General features: G+C 45.8%; 1 protein-coding gene across 1 annotated transcript; it reads right to left on the bottom strand.

Annotated features, from left to right (window-relative positions):
- Positions 1 to 235: 235 nt before the first annotated feature.
- Positions 236 to 23,450, bottom strand: LOC137545458 (ras-related protein Rab-30). The gene is made up of 4 exons (XM_068266705.1): positions 23,302 to 23,450; positions 17,497 to 17,580; positions 7,410 to 7,593; positions 236 to 3,865 (listed from the first exon to the last, which is right to left on the bottom strand). Exons 1-4 carry the CDS (start codon positions 23,392 to 23,394, stop codon positions 3,615 to 3,617), a joined length of 612 nt encoding a protein of 203 aa, XP_068122806.1. The 5' UTR covers positions 23,395 to 23,450; the 3' UTR covers positions 236 to 3,614.
- Positions 23,451 to 27,527: the final 4,077 nt, after the last annotated feature.

Raw genomic sequence — 27,527 nt, 5'->3', positions numbered from 1 at the left:
CCTCCCACAGTATGATGTCATTGCCATGGCAGTTTCCTGTCCATGAACCTCGTTGCATTGTGGGAGATAATGGCTAGTTCCAAATGCCAAGCAAGCAGCATCTACCTCTGTGCATTAATATTTTTATATATATATATACATAATGTATATATATTAGTCTATCACATTGTTAGTGGGTGTGTTTATAGATAAAGACAGTTGCAGCTGTCCATATTTTTTGCCACGTCTTGATCCCCCCCCCCCCCCCCCCCCCCTCCCCACTACTATCCTTAGGTAAAGTTCCTCTTTAACTGGCCATACATTTGACATTGTGATCAAAGAGATGATATGAATTACATTTTTTTTAAATGCATTAAGTTACCATGCAAACAAATTTTACAAACACTTTTTTTTTTACAAATGTTATTTTACCCATCTGGTTATTTTCATTCCAACTTGATCTAAAATAAATTGCAAATAGCAAAAACAGCATTGCGTGAATACGTTTTTAATCTATCCAACAGGTTTACTCCAGTAACTGGAGTGAAATGTGCATGAGAAACCTAAAGGGAAAGGATAGTGATTTTTCTTAATATTTTTTTTTATTTGTGTGTGTATTTTTTATGCCATTTTTCACTCTTTCTCCATTTGTTTTTTTACTTTTTATGAAAAAAAAAATGAAATATTACATCAGAATATTTCACATGTAGACTGTATGTTCAGCAGGCGGCATCTTCCTTCACCGTTTAGACTAACAAAAAAATCCTTGTCTGGTTACCGCCTGTGCAAACACCATTATCAAAGTTTATTGACTTGGTTGGAAAGAAAGAGGTTTCAACATTAGTATTTTTGCGTTTCAGTAAATTGACCTCACCAGGTCCTTTAGATAAAAGGTTTTAATCAACGTTAGTCTGTTGCTGCTCCCGTCAAAGGACTTTAATACCCATGAAATATTTGCATGTAACATTTCACATTTACAGAATGTTAAAACAGAGATTGTAATCCAAAATCCTTCAAATAAACACAATACCAGTCCAAAAATGGTCTGGCTAGGCCAGCAGAAGTGAAGGTAAATTGGGCGAGATCACTTCATGAACAAACTTAAAAATAACAAAGTTGAAGGGGCACACGTGATCATGCATGAAGATTTTAATTGAAAAGAAATATAAAAACAAATGCATTCACAAGGGCACAATAGGTGATCTGTGAATTGCTTCTGCCCAGGATAGCTACAATGTTCTTAGGTCCTCAACATCTACACATGCCTAGCAATAGACCACAACCTGTCAGTAATTGAGGGGAAACCAAAGTTTTGTAGAGGAAGCTCCCTCAGAGTCTTTTAAGGGAACCTGTACAAAAAAAAGAGCCCCCTGGGGGTACTTACCTCAGGAGGGGGAAGACTCTGGATCCTAATTGGGCTTCGCCCTTCCTCCTCTGTATAGGGGATCCAGTGTTGGGACCCCCAAGGATCCACTTGTCGGGCATGTAGCAGCTCTCAGCTCAGGCTACGGTGGAAACAGCCGAGCCTGATTGGGTCTGCTCTATTGCGCAGGTGCGTACAGCTCGCGCCTGCCCAGTAGAGCGGACCCAATCAGGCTCAGCTATTTTCACCAGAGCCCGAGCGTAGAGCCACTACTGCACATGAACGCAGCGGCACTTGTACACATTACTGCCGTTCTGTGTCCGGGGGAGCCGGCGCTGGATACAGATGGCTGAGCGGGACAGGGGGGAGATTCTTTAGGATCCAGAGGCTTATCCCTCCTGAGGTAAGTAATCCCTGGGGCTTTTTTGTTTTTTACAGATTCTATTTAATGGACACCTGAAGTGAGAGGTATATGGAGGCTGCCATATTGATTTCCTTTAAAGCAATACCAGTTGCCTGGTGTCCTGGTGATCTTTCATGCATCAGTAGTGTCTGAATCACATGCCTGAAATAAGCATGCAGCAAATCCAGTGAACCATGTGATCTGCATACTTGTTCAGGGTCTATGGCTGAAAATATTAGGCATAGGATTAGCAGGACAGCCAGGCAATTTGCATCATTAAATGTGTGACTAAACTCAAAACATCCTCTTTTAGGGGAAAAAAAGGCATCATTACATTTGACGGAAGTCCTAAAAAACCCTGAGGTTTTAACTGCATTAACTTTCAGGGAGCACAGAAAGGCTCGGTTTTGTCCTGTACAGGCAGAGAAGCAGTGGCAATCTCATTCACAGCTACCGATAAGGCTAATTACACTGGGATATAGCTAAACAAACACACCTCAGTGCAGTGGATTTCTACAGCTTTTATTCGTGGAATGAAAGCTTTTCATTGTGTGCTGTGCAAGAGTTCAGGTCCGCTTTAAAAGGAAATAAATATGGTATCCTCCATATCCCTCTAACTTCATGTTTCCTTTAATAATAGGAAGAGCCCTTTAAATGAATAGTCCACACCCTCTTCTCATATAGACATGGAACCCAACTAGTTGCACTCCTAATTGTGGAAAGGTAATGGCCCACCACTGGACAAAGGAACTGTTAACCTTAACTGTCCTGGACAGGGACAATAAGCAGAAAATAACACAAATGTGTACTTGACTTTATATGGCTTTTCAAGTAATATACTCAGAAATAATTGTATGTGCCCATTCTTCTTTATTGTCTCATAATCAACTGATTAAAAAAAATCCAAAATGTACAGTAAAGATATTAATATTATAAAAACACAATACAATTTCTTAAAAATAACATGATGGGCGCTCTGATTATTTAATTAGCTTGTTACTCCATTGTACAACCTTTCTATTATTTTGTATTACGCTACTGGAATAGCCTCCCAATTTCTCCGAAGTTCCCCTGAGTGGCCTCTGACATTTTCATACACTGGATATTTATCTACTCCGTACAGTTTAAAAACAAAAATAAAACACATATCACAAACGTTCCGTTTTTGGCAAAAGAATAATAGACATTGGCAGCCGAAATCTGCGCTGGAGCTTCTTCATGGCTATAAACTCCCAATTTTGCAAAGATACAGTCTAAAAAAATCGCTGCTTTTATCGATGTCCAAAGCCAAGCAGAGAAGAAAAAAAAGAGAGAAAGCACTGATTAGTCCCTAAATCCATCCCAAGTCACAAAAAAGTTCACTTTCAGCATCCAAAATGACATCTTCTGAGTTTGAAATTGGTGCAAGCATTCCGAAGCATAAAATTCAAAAAGTTGACTGTTGTAGAGTATAGATTCGAGTTATTATCATCGTATGATAAAGTGACACTAGGATTATGTCTTCTACTGCCTTGAGGATGCTTTTTCTATCTATTAAAAACAAACTGGGGGTAAGAAAGAAACAAAATAGACTCTAGACGGTATACACCGCGTCGTTAAATATGTATGTAGGTCCGTTCAAGTTGAACCCGAGACTTGCTGACAGGACTTGCGGTGTGTCTCTCCTGCTCCGATCCATGTCTCACCTTCCTATGGCAGTGACCTCTGTATGGTCAACTAGGCTTAAGACTCCAAAACAGAGTCTGTTTTTTTTCTTTTTTTTTGCCAAAAATTTGGCATCATCCCACAGAGAGATTCCAACGTTGCCTGGACTCCCAGCCCGTACCAAATGTTTTTTTCCACTTTCTCGCCGACGGGCCAAGCTGGTTACTAGTTAAAATTACAACAGTTCAAATAGCTGATGCTCTTTCCTTCCCCCGGCAAAGAAGAATCTACATTGTTCACCAAAGCGTTTTGCCTGGCCTCGCTGATCAGGCGGCAAGCTAAGTCCAGGAAGAGTTTTTCCACATTGTCCGACTCTTTGGCGGAGGTTTCCAAATAATACATGTTTTGGGACCCTGCAAACTCTTCTGCTCTTTGCTGAGAGACCTCTCTCCTCTCGGCCAAATCGATTTTATTCCCTGTAATTATATCAGACAGTAGACAAAGTGCATTAGAGGCATTTCGGCAGAGAGCTGGCGGAGAGAAGACAACTGTGTGGGTGGCACAACGTATTGTCTGCACTATGGATGTGATGTAAGTAATTCAAGGACAAATGCTACGCATTTTCGTGCATGGCTTCCGGTGTCTTTCTTAGATAGGTAAAGAATTAAAAATCATTAACCTCTTACAGACCTTCTGCATCTCAAATACATTCTTTTAAGTCTGAAGAAAATATTTCTAAATGAGTTGTCTTGCTTCCACCACCCCCACCACCACTGGGTCCAATATCGTCTTCCCATTCCTCTCCTGGTCCCCTCGTTCCAGCGCTGTCCTTCTGTTAGCGGTCTCTGACCAATGGGTCAAAAACTGTTCTGTGCCTCTGTTGGGAGTCTGGCTCCGTACTGTGCAGGAGCACTCTCTTGCAAACTCGATTATGCACAGTATGGAGCAGCCCACCTTCGGGCGCACTCAGGCTCCCAAAGCCTACCATGGTGTAGAATTCAAACAAGGGAGCTAGCGTTGGAGCGAGGGATCCATGAGAGGACCAGGAAGGCTATATACTATAGGACCCAAAGCCTTCCCTCTCCATAGGCGAGTATCTGTTTTTTTTTGGGGGGGGGGTTTACGTCAGATTTGCTTTACAGTGTACTCAAGGCTACCAAATGGGAAAAAATTAGATACATATTTGACAATAGCTTGTTGAATATGTTATCGTGACCACGCTCCCTGCTGTGTATGAGCGTAGGTGTACTGAGCCTGTGCGAGTACGCCGTGCCTGCATGGTATGCCAGAACTTCTCACCCACGAGTGGCTCCGTGCTGGTGCAGCTGGTGCAGCTTTACTCGTGTAGTTGCAGCAGGGTCGTGCTTATGCACAGCGGGGAGCGCAAACGAAAACTTCAAGAGTGTCCCGAGCAGTGGCGGTGGTCTTGAGGAGGACACGAGAGGCTTCCCTCTTCATAGTATATCATTTTATTTCATTAGGTTTGCCTCGGGTTGCATCTTTCCATAGTTTCTGCACTGCTCAGAGTCCCTTTAAAGCAATTCTAAACTGAAATAACAATAACATGAGGTGGCTATACTTGTGGCTTCTTCAATCTGTTCTTCAGCTTAACCAGCCTCCCTTCCATTCTGATCTCATCAGCACATGCCCTGTCCTCTCCCGCTCTATGCACAGCAGCCTCGGCCGGCTGTGTCCTGGGCATGCATAGCTACACTTGTTTGCAAACCTCACATATCCAGAACTGCATATGCAAAGTTGAAATTTGCATAGTGGGAAGTCTCAGTGCCCCTTATTTTATCATGTGCCTCCCTGCGCCCAAATTTCCTCTCATTGCCGCAAACTGCAGCTTTTATAATTGGAGCCCTTTTTTCCTGTTTTGCTCAGGAAGGGAGGGTTTTAAGGTTAGGTGAGGGGGGGGGGGGGGGTAGGGCTGTTTAGGTTAGGCATCAGGTGGGGAAGTTTTAAGGTTATATGTAGGGGGGGGGGGGGGGTTAGAGTGTAGGTGGCCACTAATGGTCCAATTCCTAGCGACAAATCGTTTGAGCGATGAGAAATTCTGATCGGAAGTGAAATTCTTCACTACACCATCAACGAACCAATCTTTGCTTCCCATCTAGCTCAACCAACAAGAAAATCCAAATTTTGGTTCGACAAAAATCCAATCAGACAATTTTATAATCGTTCATAATCCATTGTGCTCATCAACAGAGATTATTTACAACCAATTCGATCAGAATTTCTCATAGCTCAAACTATTTTTCGCTACAAATTGAACAGTTTGTGGCCACCTTTAGACATCAGAGGGGGGAGGGATCGGTTTGAGGATTAGGTTTAGTTGTTAAATATCAGTATCATTTACCAATATTTTACTTTTGTAATTACCACTGCACATAGTAGAATATCAGTAAATCTTGCTGGTATTCTACCATTGGCTATTCCCCAGCTCCCAAATGTCCTTGCACCTCTTTTTTGTGTATGGTTACAATTGCCTTGCAGTGGAAATATTCCTGAAGATCATTCAAGCCTGTCTCTGATCCCTACATGATCACTTCTCACCTCCTTCCTTCTGATGACTCATGCTGTCTTCTCTCCACATAGACAGCATGAGTCATCAGAAAGGAGGGGTGAGCATTGATCACATGGAAGCCAGCAAGTTCATCTGTGAATTGACTACTCAGTAGATGATTTGAGCAGCAGGATTTTCATACAGCTGAGTAAGGCTGAATTACTGTAACATTGTTTTCGGTAAGAAACTGCATTGTACTTTTTATTAAACACTTCTGTTTCAAAATAAAGAGTGGATGCATATGCATGGACTCATTACAGTATTGCGTTAAAAGGACTATCTATCATGAAAATTTGTAACATGAAAAATGCATGTAAACACATAAACGTAAGGTGTACATTTCTCCCAGAGTAAAGTGCACTATAAATTACTTTTTACTATGTTGCTGTTGCTTACAAGAAGTAAAGGACTAGTCCATTTCCACATGGGGGATTCTCAGTATTTACTTAAAGAGATACTTAAAGTGAACCAGAGACGAAGCACCCTCATATATTTTACCATATATATCAGTGGGAACATTAGAGAAAACACCTACCCTGCTGTCTTCCATTTTTAACTGTTCAGCTTGCTTCTAAACAGCCCTGATAAAATCCCTGACTGAGCATTCAGTCTGGCTTTGCTATAATGACTCAGCTATAATGATTCCTGAGCAGAGCCACAAGGGGGCAGGCTTGGGCTTTAAAAGACACCAGAGAACACAGACTCAGCTATAAAAATTCCTGAGCAAAGCCAGACTGAATGCTCAGTCGGGGATTTTATCATGGCTGCTCACTGCTGCCTGGTAACTGCTTGCTGAGCACACAGTTCAACTGTCCGTGGAAAAGAGGCCAAATACTTTTAGCCATAGCCCCTGAACAAGCATGCAGCAGATCGGGTGTTTCTGACATTATTGTCAGATCTGACAAGATTAGCTGCATGCTTGTTTCTGGTGTGATTCAGACACTTCTGCAACCAAATAGAACAGCAAGATGCCAGGCAACTGGTATTTTTCAGCAGTAAATAAATATGGCAGCCTCCATATATGTCTTGCTTTAGTTGTCATTTATGTATCCCTTTAACACTTCACTAAAGCAATACCTGTAAAGGATCAATAAAAATATCGCAGCCACCCTCCCTACTCATTTGTACACTGTTCTGGCACTTGGACAGAGCAACTGCCATTCAGTAAGTGCTTTTGGAAATAAAGAAACTCAGAAAATCCCCTCTGAGGAGATGGACCAGCTCTGTCAGATTTTAATGACCTACTGTAAGCTCCAGTAAAATAGGAAAAAATAAATGTACAGTGCATTTTATTCTGGTTCAAATATACATTTTAAACGTTTGAATTGTATAATTGTATAATTTGTATAAATTGTATAATTTTCCACGATAGCGGTCCTTTAAATGTGTTGCATTATAAGAATGTAGAATGTGCCTGTTCCTCTGTACCTCCACTCTAGCGACGCATGACTTACCCACAAGCACGGTGATGACCTCGTTGTTGGCATACTGTTCTATCTCTCTCAGCCATTCTGGAAGGCACCGGAAGGATTCCTCACAGGTGATGTCGTAGGTTAATATCAGGGCGTTGGCACTGCGGTAGTAGCTCTGAGTGATGGATCGGAATCTCTCCTGACCCGCCGTGTCCCATATCTGGAGCTGTAGAACATACCAAAAGGAGAGGATCAGCACCTAGAAACCAGCAGCAGTGGTCATACTACAACCGGCATTCCAAGCAGCTAACTTATAGAAAAATGGCTCACTAATATATGTATGTAACAAGCCAGGAAGCTGAACACCTGTGCCCCGAGTATGAATACTTTACCTGTTGGTGTCCGCTGCTGTCTCCGTCCTTTTCCTCACATACCTGCGCCCCTCGTAGTTGCCGGCGTGTACGAGGGAGCGTGTGTGATGTCACACACAGGTCCACATGCAATATGTCTGCAACTAGAGGGGGCGTCGACAGGGGCTCTGTTGCGTTCGTTGCTCGTCCGAATGTCACACGCCGTTACTGCCGCGCACCCGATCGAGAAAGTCGAGCCGACATCTTGCAGCAGGTCCGATGCATGCAATCAATTTCGCCCCGAAATTGGTTGCACCGTTGATCGGCCATGCTTTTGGCAGCACCGATTTTCATCCAATTCAATTAGAATAATTGAATTGGATAGCTGATCGGCCCACAGGACGCTTGATGTATGGCCACCTTTATGGTATTAGAAGCGGAGCATCTGCACAAGAGCCAGGTAACCGGCATTGTTTATCAGAAAATCAAGATGGCAGCTTCCATATGCCTTTCACTGCAGGTTCTCTTTTAAAGAAGGGCAAAATTTAACTTGAAGAAGATCAGATCATCCCGTTCAAAGAATGGGATCTCCTGGAGGGCTTCCCCCGTCACCATGGCGACGGGTGGGATGACTTCACCGACGTCGTGACGTCAAAGGGGACTCCGATCCACCCCACAGCGCTGCCTGGCACTGATTGGCCAGGCAGCGCATGGGGGGGGGGGGGGGGAGGCGGCGTGGCGGATCGGCAGCGATCGTCATGCACACGCAGCTAGCAAAGTGCTAGCTGCGTGTAGCAAAAAAAAAATTATGCAAATCGGCCCAGCGGGGCCTGAGCGGTGCCTTCCGGTGGCATAGCCTGTGCTCAGCACGGGCTTACCGCCAGGGAGGTTAAAGGACTTCTAAGGCGAAAGCAATAATATTTTATTCACCTGGGGCTTCTTCTAGCCCCTCGTGGTCATCTCAGTCCCTCGCCGCAGCCCCGGCCCTCCTCGGTGTCCCGCTGGCCGCCCGTAATGATGCCAACCCTCCAGCGGGGTCAACTCTTCTGCCCCTGCAGTATGCGCCAGATGACGTGGACGTGCAGGCGCTCATGCTGGAAGAATCCCCAGGTGAGTAAAAAATAGATTCATGCTTTTGCCTCGGAAGTCCTTTAAAGAGGACCTGTAGTGAAAATAACAATATGAATAAAATTGTTTATTTCCCACAATGCAATGAGGTTCACAGACAGGAAACTGTCAGGACCATGGTCATGACACCACACTGTGAGAGGGGTTTCCCAACAATATCAGCCATACAGACCACCTTGGTGATCTATTTGAAAAAAGGTAAAGATTTCTCCTGGGAAAAGGGGTATCATCTACTGATTGGAATTAAGTTCGATCCCTGGTTAAAGTTCCTCTTTAAAGGGGAACTGAAGAGAGAGGTATATGGGGGCTGTCATGTTTATTTCCTTTTAATCAATACCAGTTACCTGGCGGCCCTGCTGTTCTATTTCTCTGCACTAGTATCTGATTAAACCAGAAACAAGCATGCAGCTAGTCTTGTCAGATCAGACTTATAAGTCTGAACCACTGAAACACCTGGTCTGCTGCATGCTTGTTCAGGGGCTATGGCTAATAGTATTAGAGGCAGAGGATCAGCAGGGCTGCCAGGCAACTGGTATTGTCTAAAAGGAAATAAACATGACAGCCTCCATATACCTCTCTCTTCAGTTCCCCTTTAAAGGGAACCTAAAGAGATGGATCTAGAGCTTGTCATATTTATATCCTTTTAAATAATGCACATTGCCTGGCTGACTTACTGATCCTCTGCCTCCAATTCTTTAGCCATAGACCTTGAACAAGCATGCAGATCAGATGTTTCTGATTCAAGTCTGACTGGATTAGCTGCATGCTTGCTTTAAGGTGTGTGATTCAGACACTACTGCAGCCAAGAGATCAGCAGGGCTGCCCGACAACTGGTATTGCTTAAAAGGAGATAAAGGGCTGGTGCACACCAGAGCGGTTCTGAAGTGTTTTTTAACCTCTTGCCGACTGCTCCATGCCCATTGGCGTGAACGGACTTCTATTGGGCTAGCAGGAGATCACGTGCACGCTGCGCGCGCATCTCCTGCTTGGGGGGCGGAGCTCCGCCCCGCCTTCAGTCTCCGTGCGACTATTAGACTGCGGATTCGCTGTCTAACTACTTTGTACAGCGCTGCGATCAGCTGTACTGGGGACAGCCGTGTGACACGGCTGTCACCCTGGAGGACAAGAGAGCGATCGGCTCTCATAGGCAGAAGCCTATGACAGCCTATCGCGTGATTGGCCGGCAGGGGAGACGGAGGGAGGGAGGGTTAAAGTAAAAAAAAAAAACATTTGTAAAATTTATTTAAAATTAAAAAGCATAAATATTTATATAAAAATAAACAATGTGGGGGCGATCAGACCCCACCAACAGAGCGCTCTGTTGGTGGGGAGAAAATGAGGGGGGAATCACTTATGTGCTGTGTTGTGCGGCCCTGCAGCTTTGCCTTAAAGCTGCAGTGGCCCAATTAAGTAAAAATGGCCTGGTTACTAGGGGGGGTTAACACCGCAGTCCTCAATTGGTTAAAACACTTGCAGGGGAAAAAACGCTTGGCTAATGAAAGTGAATGGGCTGGTGCACACCAGAGAGGTTCGTTTTTTCCACAAACGCAAACTCGGGGGCTGCAGCATTTTTGAGATTTCTGAGGAGTTTCTGCCTCAATGTTAAAGTATAGGAAAGTGGAAAACCGCTCTGAAAAACGCTAGAATAGAGCGGTTTGCCAGACGTTTTTGTTACAGGAGCTGTTCAGTAACAGCTTTACTGTAACAATATGTGTAATCTGCTGCACAAAAACGCTCCAAAAAATGCTAGGAATGTTTGGAAAACCTCTCTAAACATGCCTAGAATCGCATTGAAATCTGCTTCAAAAACCTCTAGCGTTTTGCAGATCTGCTATCTGTTTTTGGTGTGCACTGGGCCAAATATAGAAGCCTCGCTTTAGGTTCCCATTAAAACAGCTGGCGAGGGGGTTGCTGTGCATTTAGTGAGATTTACAAGACATTAGTTGATCAGAGATAGATGGAGACAAGGAGTGCTGCTATGTGCTGCACAGGAACAGCTCGTGCTTTGGGCTGCTGCGGTTCTTGTAGGCCGGATTCTTCTGAGTCATGTTTACGAGACGTTATCACATTCCTCAGCTCCAGCCAGAGATGATGCTGCTCAGCTGGCGAGTCTTAGAAGCTGCAGTATCTATAAGGACCCCGGAAGAAGGCAATCCAGACTCCCGTCAGCTGACAGAACGCAGCTGTCAGCCACGCGGGGTGTCTGCAGTCCCGGTGACAGCGCACTTTGCTGTGTTCCCCGGAGGCAGAGCGGCTGGGAAAACCGCAGACTCACATCATTCAGCTCCTCTCTATAGAACAGCAATCTCGCCCTGGAAGCTCAATAGAGCTGCAGGGACCAATTAACTGCCAGGAAACAATGCGATGCGCTGGTCCATGTCCGCTAAGCACAGCTGGGCGGGGGACTCCTACTGTGAGGTTTCTAAAATACAGGAATTATTCAGACAGGGTAAGTTTGTATAGCAGAAGGATCAGCACACTCAGTAGTATGTTGGAAAACTTTAACCTGCCTGGCGTTCTATTAAGATCGCCAGGGAGGCTGCGGGAGGGGTTTTTTTTAATAAAAAAAAAACGATTTCATGCAGCCAACTGAAAGTTGGCTGCATGAAAGCCCACTAGAGGGCGCTCCGGAGGCGTTCTTCCGATCGCCTCCGGCGCCCAGAATAAACAAGGAAGGCCGCAATGAGCAGCCTTCCTTGTTTTGCTTACATCGTCGCCATAGCGACGAGCGGAGTGACGCTATCGACGTCAGCCGACGTCCTGACGTCAGCCGCCTCCGATCCATCCCTTAGCGCTGGCCGGAACTTTTTGTTCCGGCTACGCTGGGCTCAGGCGGCTGGGGGGACCCTCTTTCGCCGCTGCTCGCGGCGGATCGCCGCAGAGCGGCGGCGATCAGGCAGCACACGCAGCTGGCAAAGTGCCGGCTGCGTGTGCTGCTTTTTATTTGAGCCAAATCGGCCCAGCAGGGCCTGAGCGGCAGGCTCCGGCGGTACTGGACGAGCTGAGCTCGTCCAGACCGCCCAGCAGGTTAAGCTTTTTTAATACAAAAAAAGTTTCCAAAAATGCACTTCGTGTACAACAAGGAGCAGCAACTTGCAGTAGATAGACGCCAAAGACACCCATAGTCCATCAAATGCCTGCTGGCCGACTTGTATAGAGAGTCCGTGAGGGAGTAGAGTCCAAGAGCCACACTTCCCAGAAAGAAATGTGTCTCAAAGCATGGCGACAGACACAGGCCTAATGCTGTTTCAGGCAGCAGCCTGTCCTCAAGCCGATAAATGTGCACGTTACGAGCACGAAACAGCATTAGGCCTCGTTCACATCTGCTGCGCTGAAAAACGTGTTAAAGCGCATGGTAAAAAACGCATGCGCTTCTATGTGCGCTTGTACGCGCTTCTATGCGCTAAAAAAGCGGACCCATTCACTTGCATTGCTGTGCGCTTTACAGCTCAGCGCACAGAAATGCATGCAACACTACGTTTTTGTAACGCTGCTCAGCGCAGCGCATAGATGTGAACCAGCTACATTTAGTTACATGGAAAAATCAATACCTTGCTGATCGCACAGGGCAGTGCGCTGTGGAAAGCGCACAGAAACGGCCCTGATGTGAACGAGGCCTTAGGCCTGTGTCTTTCGCCATGTTTTGAGACACATTTCTTTCTGGGAAGTGTGGCTCTTGGACTCTACTCCCTCACGGACTCTCTATACAAGTCAGCCAGCAAGCATTTGATGGACTTTGGGTGTCTTTGGCGCCTATCTACTGCAAGTTGCTGGTCCTTGTTGTACACGAAGTGCATTTTTGGAAACTTTTTTGTATTTAAAAAGCTTCAAGTTTTGCAACATATTACTGAGTGTGCTGATCCATCTGCTATACAAATTGTCGATTGCCACCTGGTGCTCAGTGTGACCCTCATTGATAATAAATTCTAACTATAAAACACTTTCCTAGCAGAAAATAGCTTCTGAGAGCAAGAAAGAAATAAAAAATGGTCAATAGTTCATAGATTTTAGCTCTGGCATACGTCAATGAATGTGCCATTGAGCAAAAACAATAAAACAGTTAAAACTTAAAAAGTACATTTAAACATAAAATTGTGGAATATCTTCAAAAAGTCATTTTTAGGAGAAGGAAGATAGATACAATCGTTACTTATAGGTCTGCCAACACATGAAGCACTGCTGCTGCTTTTGTGACATTTAGGGCCCATTCACACTAGAGCGTTTTGCTGGCGGTTTCGGCAAAATGCTCAAGCGCTAGCGCTTTTTAAAGCGCTAGTGCAATAAAACCCTATGGGCCCTTTCTTACTTGGGCAATTTGCGTTAATCCCCGGCGATTAACGCAAATCGCCAAATGCAAACGTGTAGCCTGCACCATTTTCAGGCGATTTCCCGGTGATCACGTTTCAGTGCTATAGAAGCGCTAAACACAATCACGGAAAAATTGCTGCAGTGTCCAGTGTTCTCCCCAGAATTTTTTTTCAGCCGGGTGGCATGAAATAGTAGCCGGGTGGCATGAAAAAGTAGCCGGGTGGGGCAAGTTGAGAGAATGCAGGGCCAGTGTTCCTGTGTGCAACTGTGCTTACAGCATAGGAGGTGAGCTGATGACAGCCGGGTGCTCACCAAAACTAGCCGGGTGGAGGACCCGGCTAAAAGAGCCTGGGGAGAACACTGAGTGTCCAGTGATTTTTCCGCATGAAATCGCGGAAAAATCACGGCAGTAATCGCCGGCGTTTTGCGCTTTTAAGTGTGAATGGGGCCTTACAATACATGATAACCGGCTGTAACTTGAATAAGGAACCTCTTCCTATCGTCTCAGTAATTTAGAATGTTTGCTTAATAGGAATTAAATGGGAGTTTTTTGAACCGTGATGAGTTGAGGCGCAGAGGAGGTGTATAATGCAATCAGCAGATCCTTCTCCAATCACACGCTAATGAGAGGAGCCGTGTTCTAATTGGCTGATCAGTCTCATTATTGTGTTGACATTGTCAGAGAGACTTTTGAAGCAGCTCAATCAGGACTTGCCTCCGATTTTTTTTAACCACCATTTTTCAATGGAATTAACTTCTACGTTATGTACACGTTATACACAATTAGAATGTGCTATCGTTAATCCACAGGCGCCGGGCCGAGGCATAGGCTGGAGAGGCTCCAGCCTCAAGGCGCAGTGTAGGAGGGAGCACACAATTTATTCAGCTGTCATTCCTAATTGTGTATGAAGCAGAAAGAAATAAGAAAAAGGGATACATGGCAGTGACTGCAAGCCATATAACTAGATATTAAGGTGTTGGGGAGGTTGTGGGCCCTGTGGCCCCTCTTAGTCTAATAGCAATCAGTGTGTGATGGCTGGGGTGCGAGGGATAGAGGAGCCCACTTTGGTGTCTCAGCCTTGGGTGCTGGAGGCCCTTGTCCCAGCTCTGCACAGGCGTCTCTGATGCCCCACAGATAGCAATAAGATTGTGATGCACTTGAGAGGAACTTTTCTTAACCCTTTCAGGACCGCCTCATGTAAATCCTACGCCGCACTTGTGGCCGCCCTAGGCTGATGCGGCGTAGGATTTATGCCACCCGCCGTTTCTGCTCCCGACGCGATTGTGCACACCCGAGAGAGGAGATTAAGCTGTCATATGACAGCTGACATCTCCCCTCAGTGATCAGGAGCCATCGCGATTGGCTCCTGATCACGTGATCACTATGATCGCCGGCGGATCGTAGTGATCACTGTTAGTGATGTGGCAGTAGGGGGGGGGAGAAGAGGATCCACTCACCTTCATGCCATTCCCCTGACGATCGGTGCCCCCCTCCGCTCTAGGCGGCATCCCCGCTCGCTGTGACATAAGTGTCGGGTCCCGGAACCAAGCCGACATCATCAAGCCGAGACCCGGAACCAAGCGGCAGTACAAGCGTGGATGCCAGCCAGAGCGGAGGGGTCCACAGCTGCTCATCACTGGACCCTGATAGGTGAGTAAAGGCTGCTGCATGCAGGGGGAACACCTAGCCCCACAGGGGACACCATGCCCAGCTAGCCACAGTGGGGATCCGGCTGCCCGAAACTACGGGACCTGGTACCAGCAGACAGAGGCAGCGGAGAAAGGCGGCGTGGGAGCGATCCAGGCTGATGGGGCTGGAGGAAGCCCCAGGTATGTATAAATCTGTTATGCTCTTTGTGTCTGGTTCTGGGGTTAGGCAACCAGTCCCAAAAGGGTTAAAGTGTACCACAGATGAGTAAGTGTTATACATACCTGGGGTTTCCTCCAGCCCCATCCGCACAGATCGCTCCCACGCTGCCATCCTCAGCCTTCTCCATCTTCTGTACCGTGTCCGGTAACTTCGGCCAGTTTGAGCATGCGCAGTGTGGTTCCTCCATCTCTCTCCCGCGGAGAATAGTACTGCGCCAGTGCAGTACTATTCTATGCCAGAGAGAGACGGAGGGAGCTTTCTCTACCGCAGAGAGCGCACTGTGCATGGTTAGACTGGCTGCGACTGGCCAAAGTTGCAAAACCCGGTACAGAAGAGGGAGAAGACTGACTGGCATGGGAGCGATCCGTGCAGATGGGGCTGGAGGAAGTCCCAGGCAGGGCTGTGGAGTCGGAGTCGAGGATTCGGAGTCGGGGTAATTTTGGGTACCCCCGGAGTTGAAGTCGGAGTCGTTGATTTCATAAACTGAGGAGTCGGAGTCGTCTGATTTTTGTACAAAATCCACAGTCCTATTAAGTATTAGACTAAGACATCGGAGTCGAGGAGTCTGAGCCATTTTGGGTACCCGGAGTCGGAGTCGTGGTTTCATAAACTGACGAGTCGGAGTTGGAGTCGGAAGATTTTTGTACCGACTCCACAGCCCTGGTCCCAGGTATGTATAAAACTTTTAAGTTTACTCGTCTCTGGTTTTCTTTAATATTACTTATATTAATATAGCTGTAATGAATAAAATTGCTTATTTGTAAAAAATATGACTTTACTAGTTCTAGGCGGTAGATGTAGTCACACACTTGACAAGTAGCCTATTGGGCCAATCAAAGCGCCGGGATCATGTCCTATGAAGCCAGTGAACCTGACGGGGCTCAGGGTGGGATGAGTGGAGCGGCCGTTATTGGCATGGATCAACCCCATTATGTCTCCGGGCAATTGCTGTGGCTGCTTTGGGTACATTGCTGTGGCTGCTTTGAATCACGGTTCTGCGGCACACAAAGAAGCAAAATGGAAACGAATGTATTGATGGAGGGGGAGGAGCTAGAGAGAAAAAAACCACCATTTATGGACCTCCTTTAGAATAGGAGGTGGTAGGAATTGTATTTCCACCCACTCCAGAACGGAGATGGCTGAGTCCAGAGTGGGATCATCCACCAGGCAACATAAGCAGGTGTCAAGGGGCCCACCTGTCACCTTATTTGACCCCTCTCCACTTCAAAACGACCACAAGGGGGGCCCACATCTACTACATTGCCTAAAGCCCCATTACATCTTAAGGAACAACTGAGAAGACTATGGAGGCTGCCATGTTTATTTCCTTTTAAACAATATCAGTTGCCTGGCAGCCCTGCTGGTCTGTTTAGCTGCAGTAGTGTCTGAATCACACCCGAAACTAGCATGCAGCTAATCTTGTCAGATCTGACAATAATGTCAGAAAAACCTGATCTGCTGCGTGCTTGTTCAGGGTCTATGGTTGAAAGTATTAGAGGCAGAGGGTCAGCAGGGCTGCCAGGCAACTGGTATTGCTTAAAAGGAAATAAACATGGCAGCCTCCATATACCTCTCTCTTCAGTTGTCCTTTAATCCATCTCTGGCTGAGTCTATATAAGTTGGAGGGAGAAAGCTTTAAAGGGAATCAGAGACTAAGCACCCTCATGTATTTTACCATATATATCAGTGGGAACATTAGAGAAAACACCTACCCTGCTCTCTATTTCATTCTGCACTGCACAGTTTGCTTCTTATCAGCCCTGATAAAATCCCCGGCTGAGCATTCAGTCTGGCTTTGCTCAGGAATATTTATAGCTCAGTCTGTGTTCTCTCATGTCTTTTCAAGTCCAAGCCTGCCCCCTTGTGGCTCTGCTCAGGTATCATTATAGATGAGTCATTATAACAAAGCCAGACTGAATGCTCAGGACATTTTATCAGGGCTGGTAACAGGCAGGCTGAGCAGTGCAGAATGAAACAAAAAGCATGGTAGGTGTTTTCTCTAATGTTCCCAATGATCTATATGGTAAAATACATGAGGGTGCTTCGTCTCTGGTTCACTTTAAGCGGAATGTGGACAAACACCTCGCTAGGAGCACAATGGGTTACTGTGAAAGAAGGGAAGTTAGAGCAAAGCGATATGTTTAACTGCAAATCACAGCATGGGTTTCCTTGACCACTTTAAACTTAGACTTGAATTTCTGTAATGCAAACAAAACGTTTTCCTGAAAAATACCCAAAGTTCCTAAATTGCTCTCAGAAACAGAAACTCCAGAGATGATGAAACAAGCCGACGTTTCACCCCTCTGCATTGTCTTGCTCGTGTAGCTAGCGGACGGGGTGCCCGTGACATGACCTGGTGGACTTTGCCAGTAGGACCTTGGTGCACAGAGACGTCCTGCAACTGCCTATGTCCACCCCACCCCCACAGGGGACACACAGCAAACACTCCATCAAGCAAAGACATTCTTCTCACCTTGATTTTTTCACCTTTGATTTCCACCGTTTTAATCATGAAATCTACCCCGATGGTGGCCCCCTGGCCTGGTGGGAAGAGACCCTGTGAACAAAACAGAATGAGTTGGAATGTTGGGAAACTTCTACCACTCTAGAAATCCCTACATAGCTTTATTGTCACTAGCGATGCTCAATTTAGATGTATTATTATTTATAAAGCGCCAACATATTCTGTGTCAGTATATCAGTCAAAAGTATCTAATCCTGCCCAATCGCTGAGGTTGCTGCTAGCAAATTGTTGAGGTTGCTGCTAGCCAATCACTGAGGTTTCTGCTGGCCAATCGCTGAGGTTGCTGCTGGCAAATCGCTGAGGTTGCTGCTGGCCAATCGCTGAGGTTGCTGCTGGCCAATCGCTGAGGTTGCTGCTGGCCAATCGCTGAGGTTGCTGCTGGCCAATCGCTGAGGCTAGATTCACAGTAGGACGTTGCATTATGATGCGACGTTAAAGTTGCAATGCAAAATTACACCACAACGCACCAAAAAAAAATTTGCAATGCAACTTAATGCTGAGTTACTGTCTCATACAGTAGAGCATACAGGCAATGAAAAATGTGCTTCCCTGGATCTGTAAACATCTGTGTTAAGAGGTAACGCACTGCAGCAGTGCGTCACAATAAACGCAACATTTACAATGCGACTTTAACATCGCACTGTGAACGCCGCATAGGGTTAACATGGCAGTGCGGTAAGCTGCGTTATGCGACATTATTAACACAGGACAATAAAGTCCCACTGTGAATCTAGCCTCAGGTTACTGCTGGCCAAAGCTCACTACTGGCCAGATAATAATCTCATAACAGGACGCTCTACACACAGTGTAAAGAACTTTCATTTTTAACACATACACCAACCCCTAGGCATGCCCATGTAAATAAAACTCAACATATGATGATAACATTGAGGCTGGTCTTAGACTATGCCTGGTGCGTTGATCACGTAGCAGGGGAGCCTGCTGCGCGATCAACGCACAAATCCATCTTCATATGACCCTGCGGCATAGTTCGCCATCAGGGACATATACATAGCACCGCTCCCTGCTCTGTGGCGTACTCCCTGCTGGGCGAGAAGTACGCCACTGGGTTTCCTTGGGATTCAAGTCTGCGCTCTGTCCTTCACACTTATAACTGCACCACCCATACACTTGCGTTAAGCGTGGTATTTGCGGTAATGCACTGCAGGCTGGGCATCTGGAGTGTAATGGAATGAAGACTTCTGGCGCAAAGCAAACAAGTGTAAAAGGTCCCATTGACTTGCACTGTCGTTGCGTTACCCTGTGGTAAAACAGGGTAACGCAAAGCACACTTGCAATGCAAGTGGAAAAGGGGCCGAAGGGATCTGAAGTCTTGAAAGCACAAAATACAGGAACTTCTTCTTTACAAAGGTTTTAATTTGCACTCACTGATTAACCAAAACATTATAAACACCTGTATAATATTGTGTAGCATGGACTCCACAAAACCTCTGAAAGTCTGCAGTGGTGTCTGGCACCAAAACGTTAGCAGCAGATCTGAAAGTGCACCCGACCTGAGGCTAAACTACCTGAGCTAAGCACAGTGATGTGTTCATGTTGGATCCACATACTTCCGCACAAATTTTATGTTCTTCTACTCGTTCTCCACCGTAATCACTGCTAGAAAAATTTCACTTTCCGCTAAAGTCAAATGATTAGACAGGAAGAGGCGGGCTTGCTGCGATGTTTACTCCTACTACCCTCCTGATCCCTCCTCTTTTTTTCCACCCCATTTACTGCCCTTGGCAAAAAATGTTCAAAGTCACAACTGTTGCCACAGCCCAACCCCAGCTTGGCAGCTGTGGCCTAAATGGTGGCTGTCAAGCTGGGGGCGTGTGAGTTTTGGCTCAGGTGTTGCTGGTTATGGCCTAATGCTAGGTACACACCATACAATTTTCTGTAAGATTTACCTGCCAGATAGAGAATTTGCAACATGTTGGAAATTATCTATCTAACCATATACCTGCCCAGCAATTAGGCATTGTTCTACTCAGCAGGAGATAACCAAAAGACAATGCAACAGGTAATGACCAGTCTCTACAGAAAATAATCTAATGCAGAAAATCTAACTGACAAATCTAACAGAAAAAATGCTGGCCTTACCCTGCCTGCCCACCTACTAATCTCATTGTTCAAGCCCATTTGCCCTGACCTCTGGCCTGTCTTCTCCTCATGCCTGCTTTCTTCCATAGCACAGAACAGGCTCTATTCAGGGCAGGTTCTAGAGTTTTTGCCATCCGCAAACCCACCAGCATGTGTCCCCTTTAATAAGAATAGCGGCCAGATTCTGTGTTCTGACCCCTCCCCCAGGTAATAGGTGCGGACAATATCTGCCTCCCGCCCCTTTAGTAAGAAATGCTGTATTTGCCCTCACCCCTTTCCCACAGATCCAACGTCACCCCAGAAAGAAGTACAGCCAATATCTGCCTCTTCCCCCTCCCCCAGTAAGAAGTGCGGCTAGATTCTGTGTCCTGTATTAACACCCCCCTCCATATAAGAAGTGTCCAGGGCTAAGGGTTCTATCTCTATCTCTTACCATGCGGCAGCATCTCTCTGTGGGCTTCTGATATCACATGATGGACTTCGGTGCTGAAGAGGAAAACAGCCGGTGCTGGACCAGGAATTTGTGCTCCGCTGCAGCTGCTCTACACACTAACATGTCGCCTGCACTGTTCCCTAGTAGGGACAGTCCTGGCTGTATGTCTGTATTAAGATCATTCCCAGAATGATCTTTCCCAGGCCACCATTACTGAAAGTGTGTACGTAGCTTTTTTTATTACCATGTTCATAATTTTTGTACATATGAACAAGGACAAAGATCAACTATTAGCATAATAGCAATAACATAATAGCAGATTGACATTGTACAAGATGATATACCTAATAGGCGAAACGCATCTGAATGAATTACAGCGAAATAACATTGAATCATTCCGTGTCTATCTAGCATTGTAATCTTTGGGTACATCATGACCTAGATAAGTGAAAACCTGCAGAGGTTTACTTTAAAGAGGAACTGTAGTGAAAATAACATCATGAATAAAAATGTATCACTGGTGGTGACTTCTTTAGTTCTGCCAGGTGATCTGTACGGAATGTTCGTTACTGAGAGTTCTATGCACAGAGAGAGAGCTTGCTTGCTTGGCAGTTGGAAAAAGCTGTTATTTCCCACAATGCAACTAGGTTCACAGACAGCAAACTGTCAGGACCATGGTCATGACATCACACTGTGGGAGGGGTTTCACCACAATATCAGCCATACAGTCCCCCACGATGATCTATTCGAGAAAAAGTAAAAATTTCTCATGGGAAAGGGTGTATTGGCTACAGATTAGAAAGAAGTTCAAACCTTGTTTAAAGAGAACCCGAGGTGGGTTTGAAAAATGCTATTAGGACACAGAGGCTGGTTCTGCATACTGTCACCAGCCTGTGTCTGTACTGTGACACCCCCCTCCCCCTTGCGGTCTGCTGTCCCCCAGAAAAAAAAAACGCCGTGCTAGCGACATGCAGCTTGTCGCTAGCAGGTTGTTTCCCTTTGCTGCCTGTCACCACCGCTCCCCCGCCTCCTCTATAGCGCCGCTCCCCACCTGCGTCCCTTCCCGCCTCCTTAAGCTGATTGGAGGAAGGGACACACACGGCTGTCCCTAGTACAGCGCTGCTGCAGATCGCAGCGCTGTACAATGTAATCTAACAGTCTCCCGAGCGGCAACCGCCGCTCGGAGACTGAAGGCGGAGCTCCGCCCACTAACAGGAGATGCGCGCGCAGTGTGCTGGCTGATGGTGTAATGGTTAAGGGCTCTGCCTCTGACACAGGAGACCAGGGTTCGAATCTCGGCTCTGCCCGTTCAGTAAGCCAGCACCTATTCAGTAGGAGACCTTTGGCAAGTCTCCCTTACACTGCTACTGCCAATAGAGCGCGTCCTAGTGGCTGCTGCTCTGCTCTGGCGCTTTAAGTCCGCAAGGAGAAAAGCGCAATATAAATGTTATTTGTCTTGTCTCCTGCACTGCGAGCCCCAAGGACTTTTATGCCAATCGGCGTTAGCTGGTCCTGGGGCTGCCGCCGCGGCCACGCCCACTGGCGCGACACGGTCGGCAAGCAGTTAAAGTGACATTGACGTGAAAAAAAATGATATAATTAATTGTATGTGTAGTATAGATACTTAACTACCTAAAGACCGCTCTACGCCAATGGGCGTGGACATGGCGGCAGCCCCAGGACCGCCTAACGCCAATTGGCGTCAAGTCCTGGGGCTCTGATTTGCATGAGATCGGGCACAGGCTGCGCGCGCATCTCCTGCTCGGGGGCGGAGCACCGCCCCCTCTTCAGTCTCCGAGCGGCAATCGCCGCTCGGAAGACTGTTAGACGGTACATGTACAGCGCTGCAATCGGCAGCAGCGCTGTACTGGAGACGCTGTGTGACACGGCTGTTCCCTCCTGAGGCTGGGGAGTGATCGGCTGTCATAGGCTGAAGCCAGCTGATCACCCTGATTGGCTGGCGGGGGGAGGGTGCAGGGGAGGATAAATAAAAAAATATAGCAAAATGTATTAAAAATAAAATAAATATTTATAAAAAAAAATAAACAACTGTGGAGCGATCAGACCCCACCAACAGAGAGCTCTGTTGGTGGGGGGAAAAGGGGAGGTATCACTCATGTGTTGTGTTGTGCGGCCCTGCAGCTTGGCCTTAAAGCTGTAGTGGCCAATTTAGCAATAATGAGCCTGGTCTTTAGGGGGTTATAACACTGCAGTCCTCAAGTGGTTAATAAAACATTAGTAGCAAAGAAAAGAGTCTCATATTTTTATTTTCAGTTATATAGCTTTTTTAATAACACTGGATCATTCCGTAATATTTGCAGTTTACAAACTACACTCTGCATTTTAAACTATGAAAGAGCAAAAGTAATGACACTTTAAACTTCCCTGCAGTAAAATCATATCTGAAGTTGTCTTTCACTGTTTCTTTGATGTATAAGTGCTTCAGAAAACAGCACTGTAGTCCGTGATCGGAAAGCTCAGAGAACTCTGCCCAGATAACAAGTGAAGTTTCTTAACTCTTCCTGTACTGGAAACAATATGAGACTCATATCTGTGCTACTAATGTTCTCTTTCTTTCTTATCTCATAAGTTTATTTTCACTTCAGATTCCCTTTAAAGAGAAACCGTGATCAAGAATTGAACTTCATCCCAATCAGTAGCCGATACCCCCTTTTACATGAGAAATCTATTCCTGTTGGCAAACAGACCATCAGGGGGCGCTGTATGGCTGAAATTGTGGTGAAACCCCTCCCACAGGAAACTGTGAGGACCATGGTCCTGGCAGTTTCCTGTCTGTGAACCTCATTGCATTGTGGGAAATAACATCTGTTTACAGCTATTTCCAACTGCCAAAAAAGCTAGCAGCAGCTACTTCCACTGACATCACCTGCCGGCAGTAAAAATGTCACCATGTGATAAATGTCAGAATGTAAATCAGGAAAAGGAAAGATTTTACAGTGGGCAAGCACTGACTAAATCATTTATACATAATTATTGTAAAAATGAAGCACTTTTTTATACATTATTTTCACTGGAGTTCCTATTTAAAGCACTGTTAAATCTACTGGAATAAAAGCAGAGATCGTTGTCATGACACATTTCTAAAACACTGAAATATTCTCTGCCTGGCTCTACAGAATGCATCAACTGACTCTCCGCAGTCTCTTTCCCTCTGAGGGACTCGTAGTGAGAGGAAAATCCCGGCAGGCGCTTCTTACCTGGGTAAATCTCCGCACCAGACAGGTCTTCCCCACTCCGGCGTTTCCAATTAGAACGATCTTGAATAGGAAATCATAATCTTCCATACTCATTTACACAGCTGTGAAGACACAAGTAGAGAGGGTCAGTCAGCCAGTCGGGCTCTCCTCTCGCTGCTCGCACTGCGCTGGCTTTATTGTGACATTCGCAGGGAACTTTACACCTCCCAGTAAACAGGGCAAAGGTCCGCTGCCTCGCAGTCTCCGCCACGTAGCGATGAGACACCGCCGGCAGAACGCATTGAGCAATTAGCACAATGCTCTGGAGAGGTTTGTAGAGTTTTTTACAACCAGATCATTGTCCGTGTTCAGTTATGTGTGTGTAGTTATTAGCTACTATCTGCGACGCCTCGGTGAGGGATGCTGGGATGTTTGCGGGGCGACTGGAAATACGGGAGGAAGGCTCGGTATTGTGTCTTGTCGCTAAGCTGCTTGATGAATTGCTAACGCCACTCGTCTAGTTCACTTCCCCTGGACCAATAGAAATCCGTACCTTGCAATGATGTATAGCAAGTGATGCATGTGTGCACAAGTCTTTGACTTCAAGGACCACTCCAGGGGAAAAAAAGTAAGCAGTTCAAATCTAGCAGAACGGACAGGTTTTGGACTAGTCTATCTCCTCATGGGGGATTCTCAGGGATTTCTTTGTTTTCAAAAGCATTACCTGAACGGCAGTTTAACTGCTAAAATAGTAAGATACCAGCCAGACTCCCTACTTGCACAATATTCTGGCAGTTGGACATAGAAACTGCTGTTCAGGAAATGTTTTTGGAAAACCCTGAGAATCCCTCATGAGGAGATGGACTAGTACAAAAGCTATCGGTTCTGTCAGATTTTAACTGCTTACTTTTTTCGCTGGAGTGGTCCTTTCAGTTTAGATCCTCTAGTCCAGGCATGGGCAAACTTGGCCCTCCAGCTGTTAAGGAACTACAAGTCCCACAATGCATTGCAGGAGTCTTACAGCCACAGTCAAGACTCATAAAGGCAAATGCATTCTGGGACTTGTAGTTCCTTAACGGCTGGAGGGCCAAGTTTGCCCATGGCTGCTCTAGTCCATAGTGGAACCTATGTTCAAGTGTTATATAGTTGTATACCAGAGATTAGGGTTCTCTATAATTTACCTGAAGGCATAGGAACTCTTTTTTTCCCCTCTGCTGTCAACCTCTTGAATTCTCTCCATGCCCTCCAACCCCTCCTTTCCCCTCCAAAAGATGGTGGGCTCTGGCTGTTGTAACCAATGAACTGTCTACTGGAACACTGTCCGAATATATCTGTTGACACCGCTGTATTGTGTTCTTTTGTTACTAGCATTTATATTTTTCACTTCTAAGTCCTGTACTTGAAAAACCCAACTGCGGGAACGACCCACTCGTGCTTGGCAAATAAGTGACTTCTGATTTTCTGATTTCAAAAGCGTTTCCCGCATTGTTTTAAAGGGAACCCGATGCAAACTTTGAGTAAAAAAAAAAAAAGGCAAAAAAATAAAAAAAATAGTTTGATAACAAACCACGATTCACAAAGACAGATGACAAGTTAAAAACAACAAAATAATCACACTTTTTCCAGTATAAATATGCACAAATCTATAGTATATGTGCTAGATATCCTCCTACTCCCAACATATATTATATATCGTAGTCTAATCATACAAAACCGAGTTTGGAATTCTCAATGCATTTTGTGAACCTCACAGCACATCGTTCACTTCTTTAGGAGCAATTCTCAGCTAAGGAGATCTTGGACTTGAGCTCGAGTCTAGGACTGTTGTGTCATGCTAAGGTTCCCCAAAGTGACGGACCATACGTTTTTTACAGAAATCGGCATTCACCAGCGGTCTCCAAAAAACAGTGGGCACACTTCATGGGGTATTTAATCTTAAATAGAGGATCACATGGGGGTGCCAGTAGACACTAGGTATAATCTAAGCATAAACCAATCATTTGCTTTGGCCAACTTAGGAGCAAAAACTCTTGGTTTATACTCGAGTATACACGGTACACGTTTAGAGCAGGCTGTGCCAACATAGTGACAGGCACAATCTCCCACCAATCTCTTATGCATCAAACTGAATATGGATGAGGTAGTCGATAAACTGGTCAACTGAAGAAAGAAATATGCAAACTAAATCCATGTCACATTTTAGTTATAATTCTGGGAAATCTAGTCTGGCCTCTATGGGCTTTGTGAGTTACATGGTCACTCATGAATGACTCACCCACCGGGCGAATCTACAGATGACAGGAAGCCAGCTATAGGCTCGGAAAAGCAAATTGTCCAGATACCAACCCAACCGCAATCTCAGGTCTGCACATGACCTTCTTCTGTCCTCCTCTAGAATCACCTCCTCGTATTCACATATACAAGATTTCTCACGTGCTTCACCCCCTTCTCTGGAATCCCCTGCCACAACGCATCCGTCACTCTCCAACCTTTGATATCTTTAAACGTGCCCTCAAAACTCACTTTTTCCATCAAGCATTTGCTCTAACTTAGGCTATTTCCTCTTTGACCGAAGGCCAAGTTGCACTCCTACTAGATATCTTAAAACACACTGCCTGTAGGTATGAATATTGTATACTACCCCACCTCTTGTTCCCCACTATTCTTTTAAGCTCGCAAGGGCATGGCTCTCTCACCCTTTTGTGTCTTGGAATTTGTTGCACATTTTATTCATATTACTTTTCTTTCTATTCAGCAGGGGCTGGATGGTGTAATGGTTAAGGGCTCTGCCTCTGACACAGGAGACCAGGGTTCAAATCTCAGCTCTGCCTGTCCCTAGCCAGCACCTATTCAGTACGAAACCTTGGGCAAGTCTCCCTAACACTGTTACTTCCTATGGGGCGTGTCCTAGTGGCTGCAGCTCTGGCGCTTTGAGTCCACCAGGAGAAAATGTTCTGTGTTTGTGTAATGAACAATTCTGTACTTTACCTATTTTGTACTTTGTACCAACTCTGTATTTTGTATATTGGTGTATACCATTGTCTGTATCATTATGTACCCCATGTTTGTTTCTTACTTTGTACAGCGCCACAGAATAAGTTGCCACTCTATAAATCAATAATAATAATAATAATAATGACCTGACGTCTATCGGAATCAGTTTAGGGTTTAGCTGGGCTTTAACAATGCAAATATACACAATAATGCAACCACTGAATATGTTGGTGCCATGGGCATGACAATCACCCCTGCAGCCTGTGCCATTGCAGGGGGGCCAGGAGGCCTTGGGGGCCCCTTCTCCTTCCTCTCCCCAACCGCAACTACAGCCAATTAGCAGACCGGGAGTGGGAAGCACATGCTATCATTTTTGCAGGGGAGCTCTATAAATCTAATTATGCCCTTGGTTGGCGCTTTATAAATCAATAATAATAATATACTGCAGTGTTATCCTCAGGCTCTTTTAGCCGGGTGCTCCACCCGGCTAATTTTGGTGAACACCCGGCTGTCATCGTCTCACCTCCTCCTATGCTGTAAGCAGAGTTGTGCAGAGAAGCACCGGCCCTGTATTATCTTATCACGTCCCACCTGGCTAATTTTTCATGCCACCCGGCTGGGAAAAAATTCTGGGGAGAACACTGTACTGCATTGTTCATCAAAGCCTTGAACAAACCTGCGGGCCTCCAACAGAGTATGAATTAAAAGTCGTAGAGGACCGGAGGTCCTCTTTAATCGTGGAGCTTACCCATGTGTGCAGCACTAATTGTACAGATTTGCTCTAATGACGCCAGTGAGAGTGGCCCATCGATATCCGTCCTTGTTAGAACCCCACGGTATCTGATTTCAATTAGGGCGCTAAGTAAATAGTTTGTTTTCGTCTGTCATTCGGATTAGCCTGATGAAGTACAGTGCCAATCCGTATCATCTAATAAAAGCAGTGTTCCGTTTCTCTCCATCACCTTAGCAACAGAATTTGGCTGTGAGTCAGCTCGATTACATCTCAGAAAACACGAGACTCCGGCACCATTGTTTCAGCAGAAAGCGTCTTACATAAAAAGCCTCTGAAATAAGGACAGGCTTAACCATGGGAAGTACTCCGCAGCATCATGGCTTTGCAGGTAGCACTGTGATCCAGCAGAGACGGGCTCCTTACCTGAGCAAGGTCCAGCTCCAAGAGTGTTGTCATATTTGTGGATGGTACTTGTGCCAGTTTCGATAAGCCCCAGCTACCAACAAAATACTGAGGCCTC

This window comes from Hyperolius riggenbachi, chromosome 2 (genome assembly GCF_040937935.1).
Source record: "Hyperolius riggenbachi isolate aHypRig1 chromosome 2, aHypRig1.pri, whole genome shotgun sequence".
NCBI classification, from domain to species: Eukaryota; Metazoa; Chordata; class Amphibia; order Anura; family Hyperoliidae; genus Hyperolius; species Hyperolius riggenbachi.
Note: the sequence above shows the minus strand (reverse complement) of the source record. Positions and strands in the feature narration are given on the sequence as shown.

Bases quoted from the DNA above. Each gene is read 5' to 3' on its own strand.
- LOC137545458 (XM_068266705.1), bottom strand. From the start codon at position 23,394: ATGAGTATGGAAGATTATGATTTCCTATTCAAGATCGTTCTAATTGGA. The intron at 17,581-23,301 runs GTAAGAAGCGCC...TTTTGTTCACAG, and splicing joins TGGTGCGGAGATTTACCCAG to GGTCTCTTCCCACCAGGCCA. The intron at 7,594-17,496 runs GTGAGAAGAATG...TATGTTCTACAG, and splicing joins TCAAAGGTGAAAAAATCAAG to CTCCAGATATGGGACACGGC.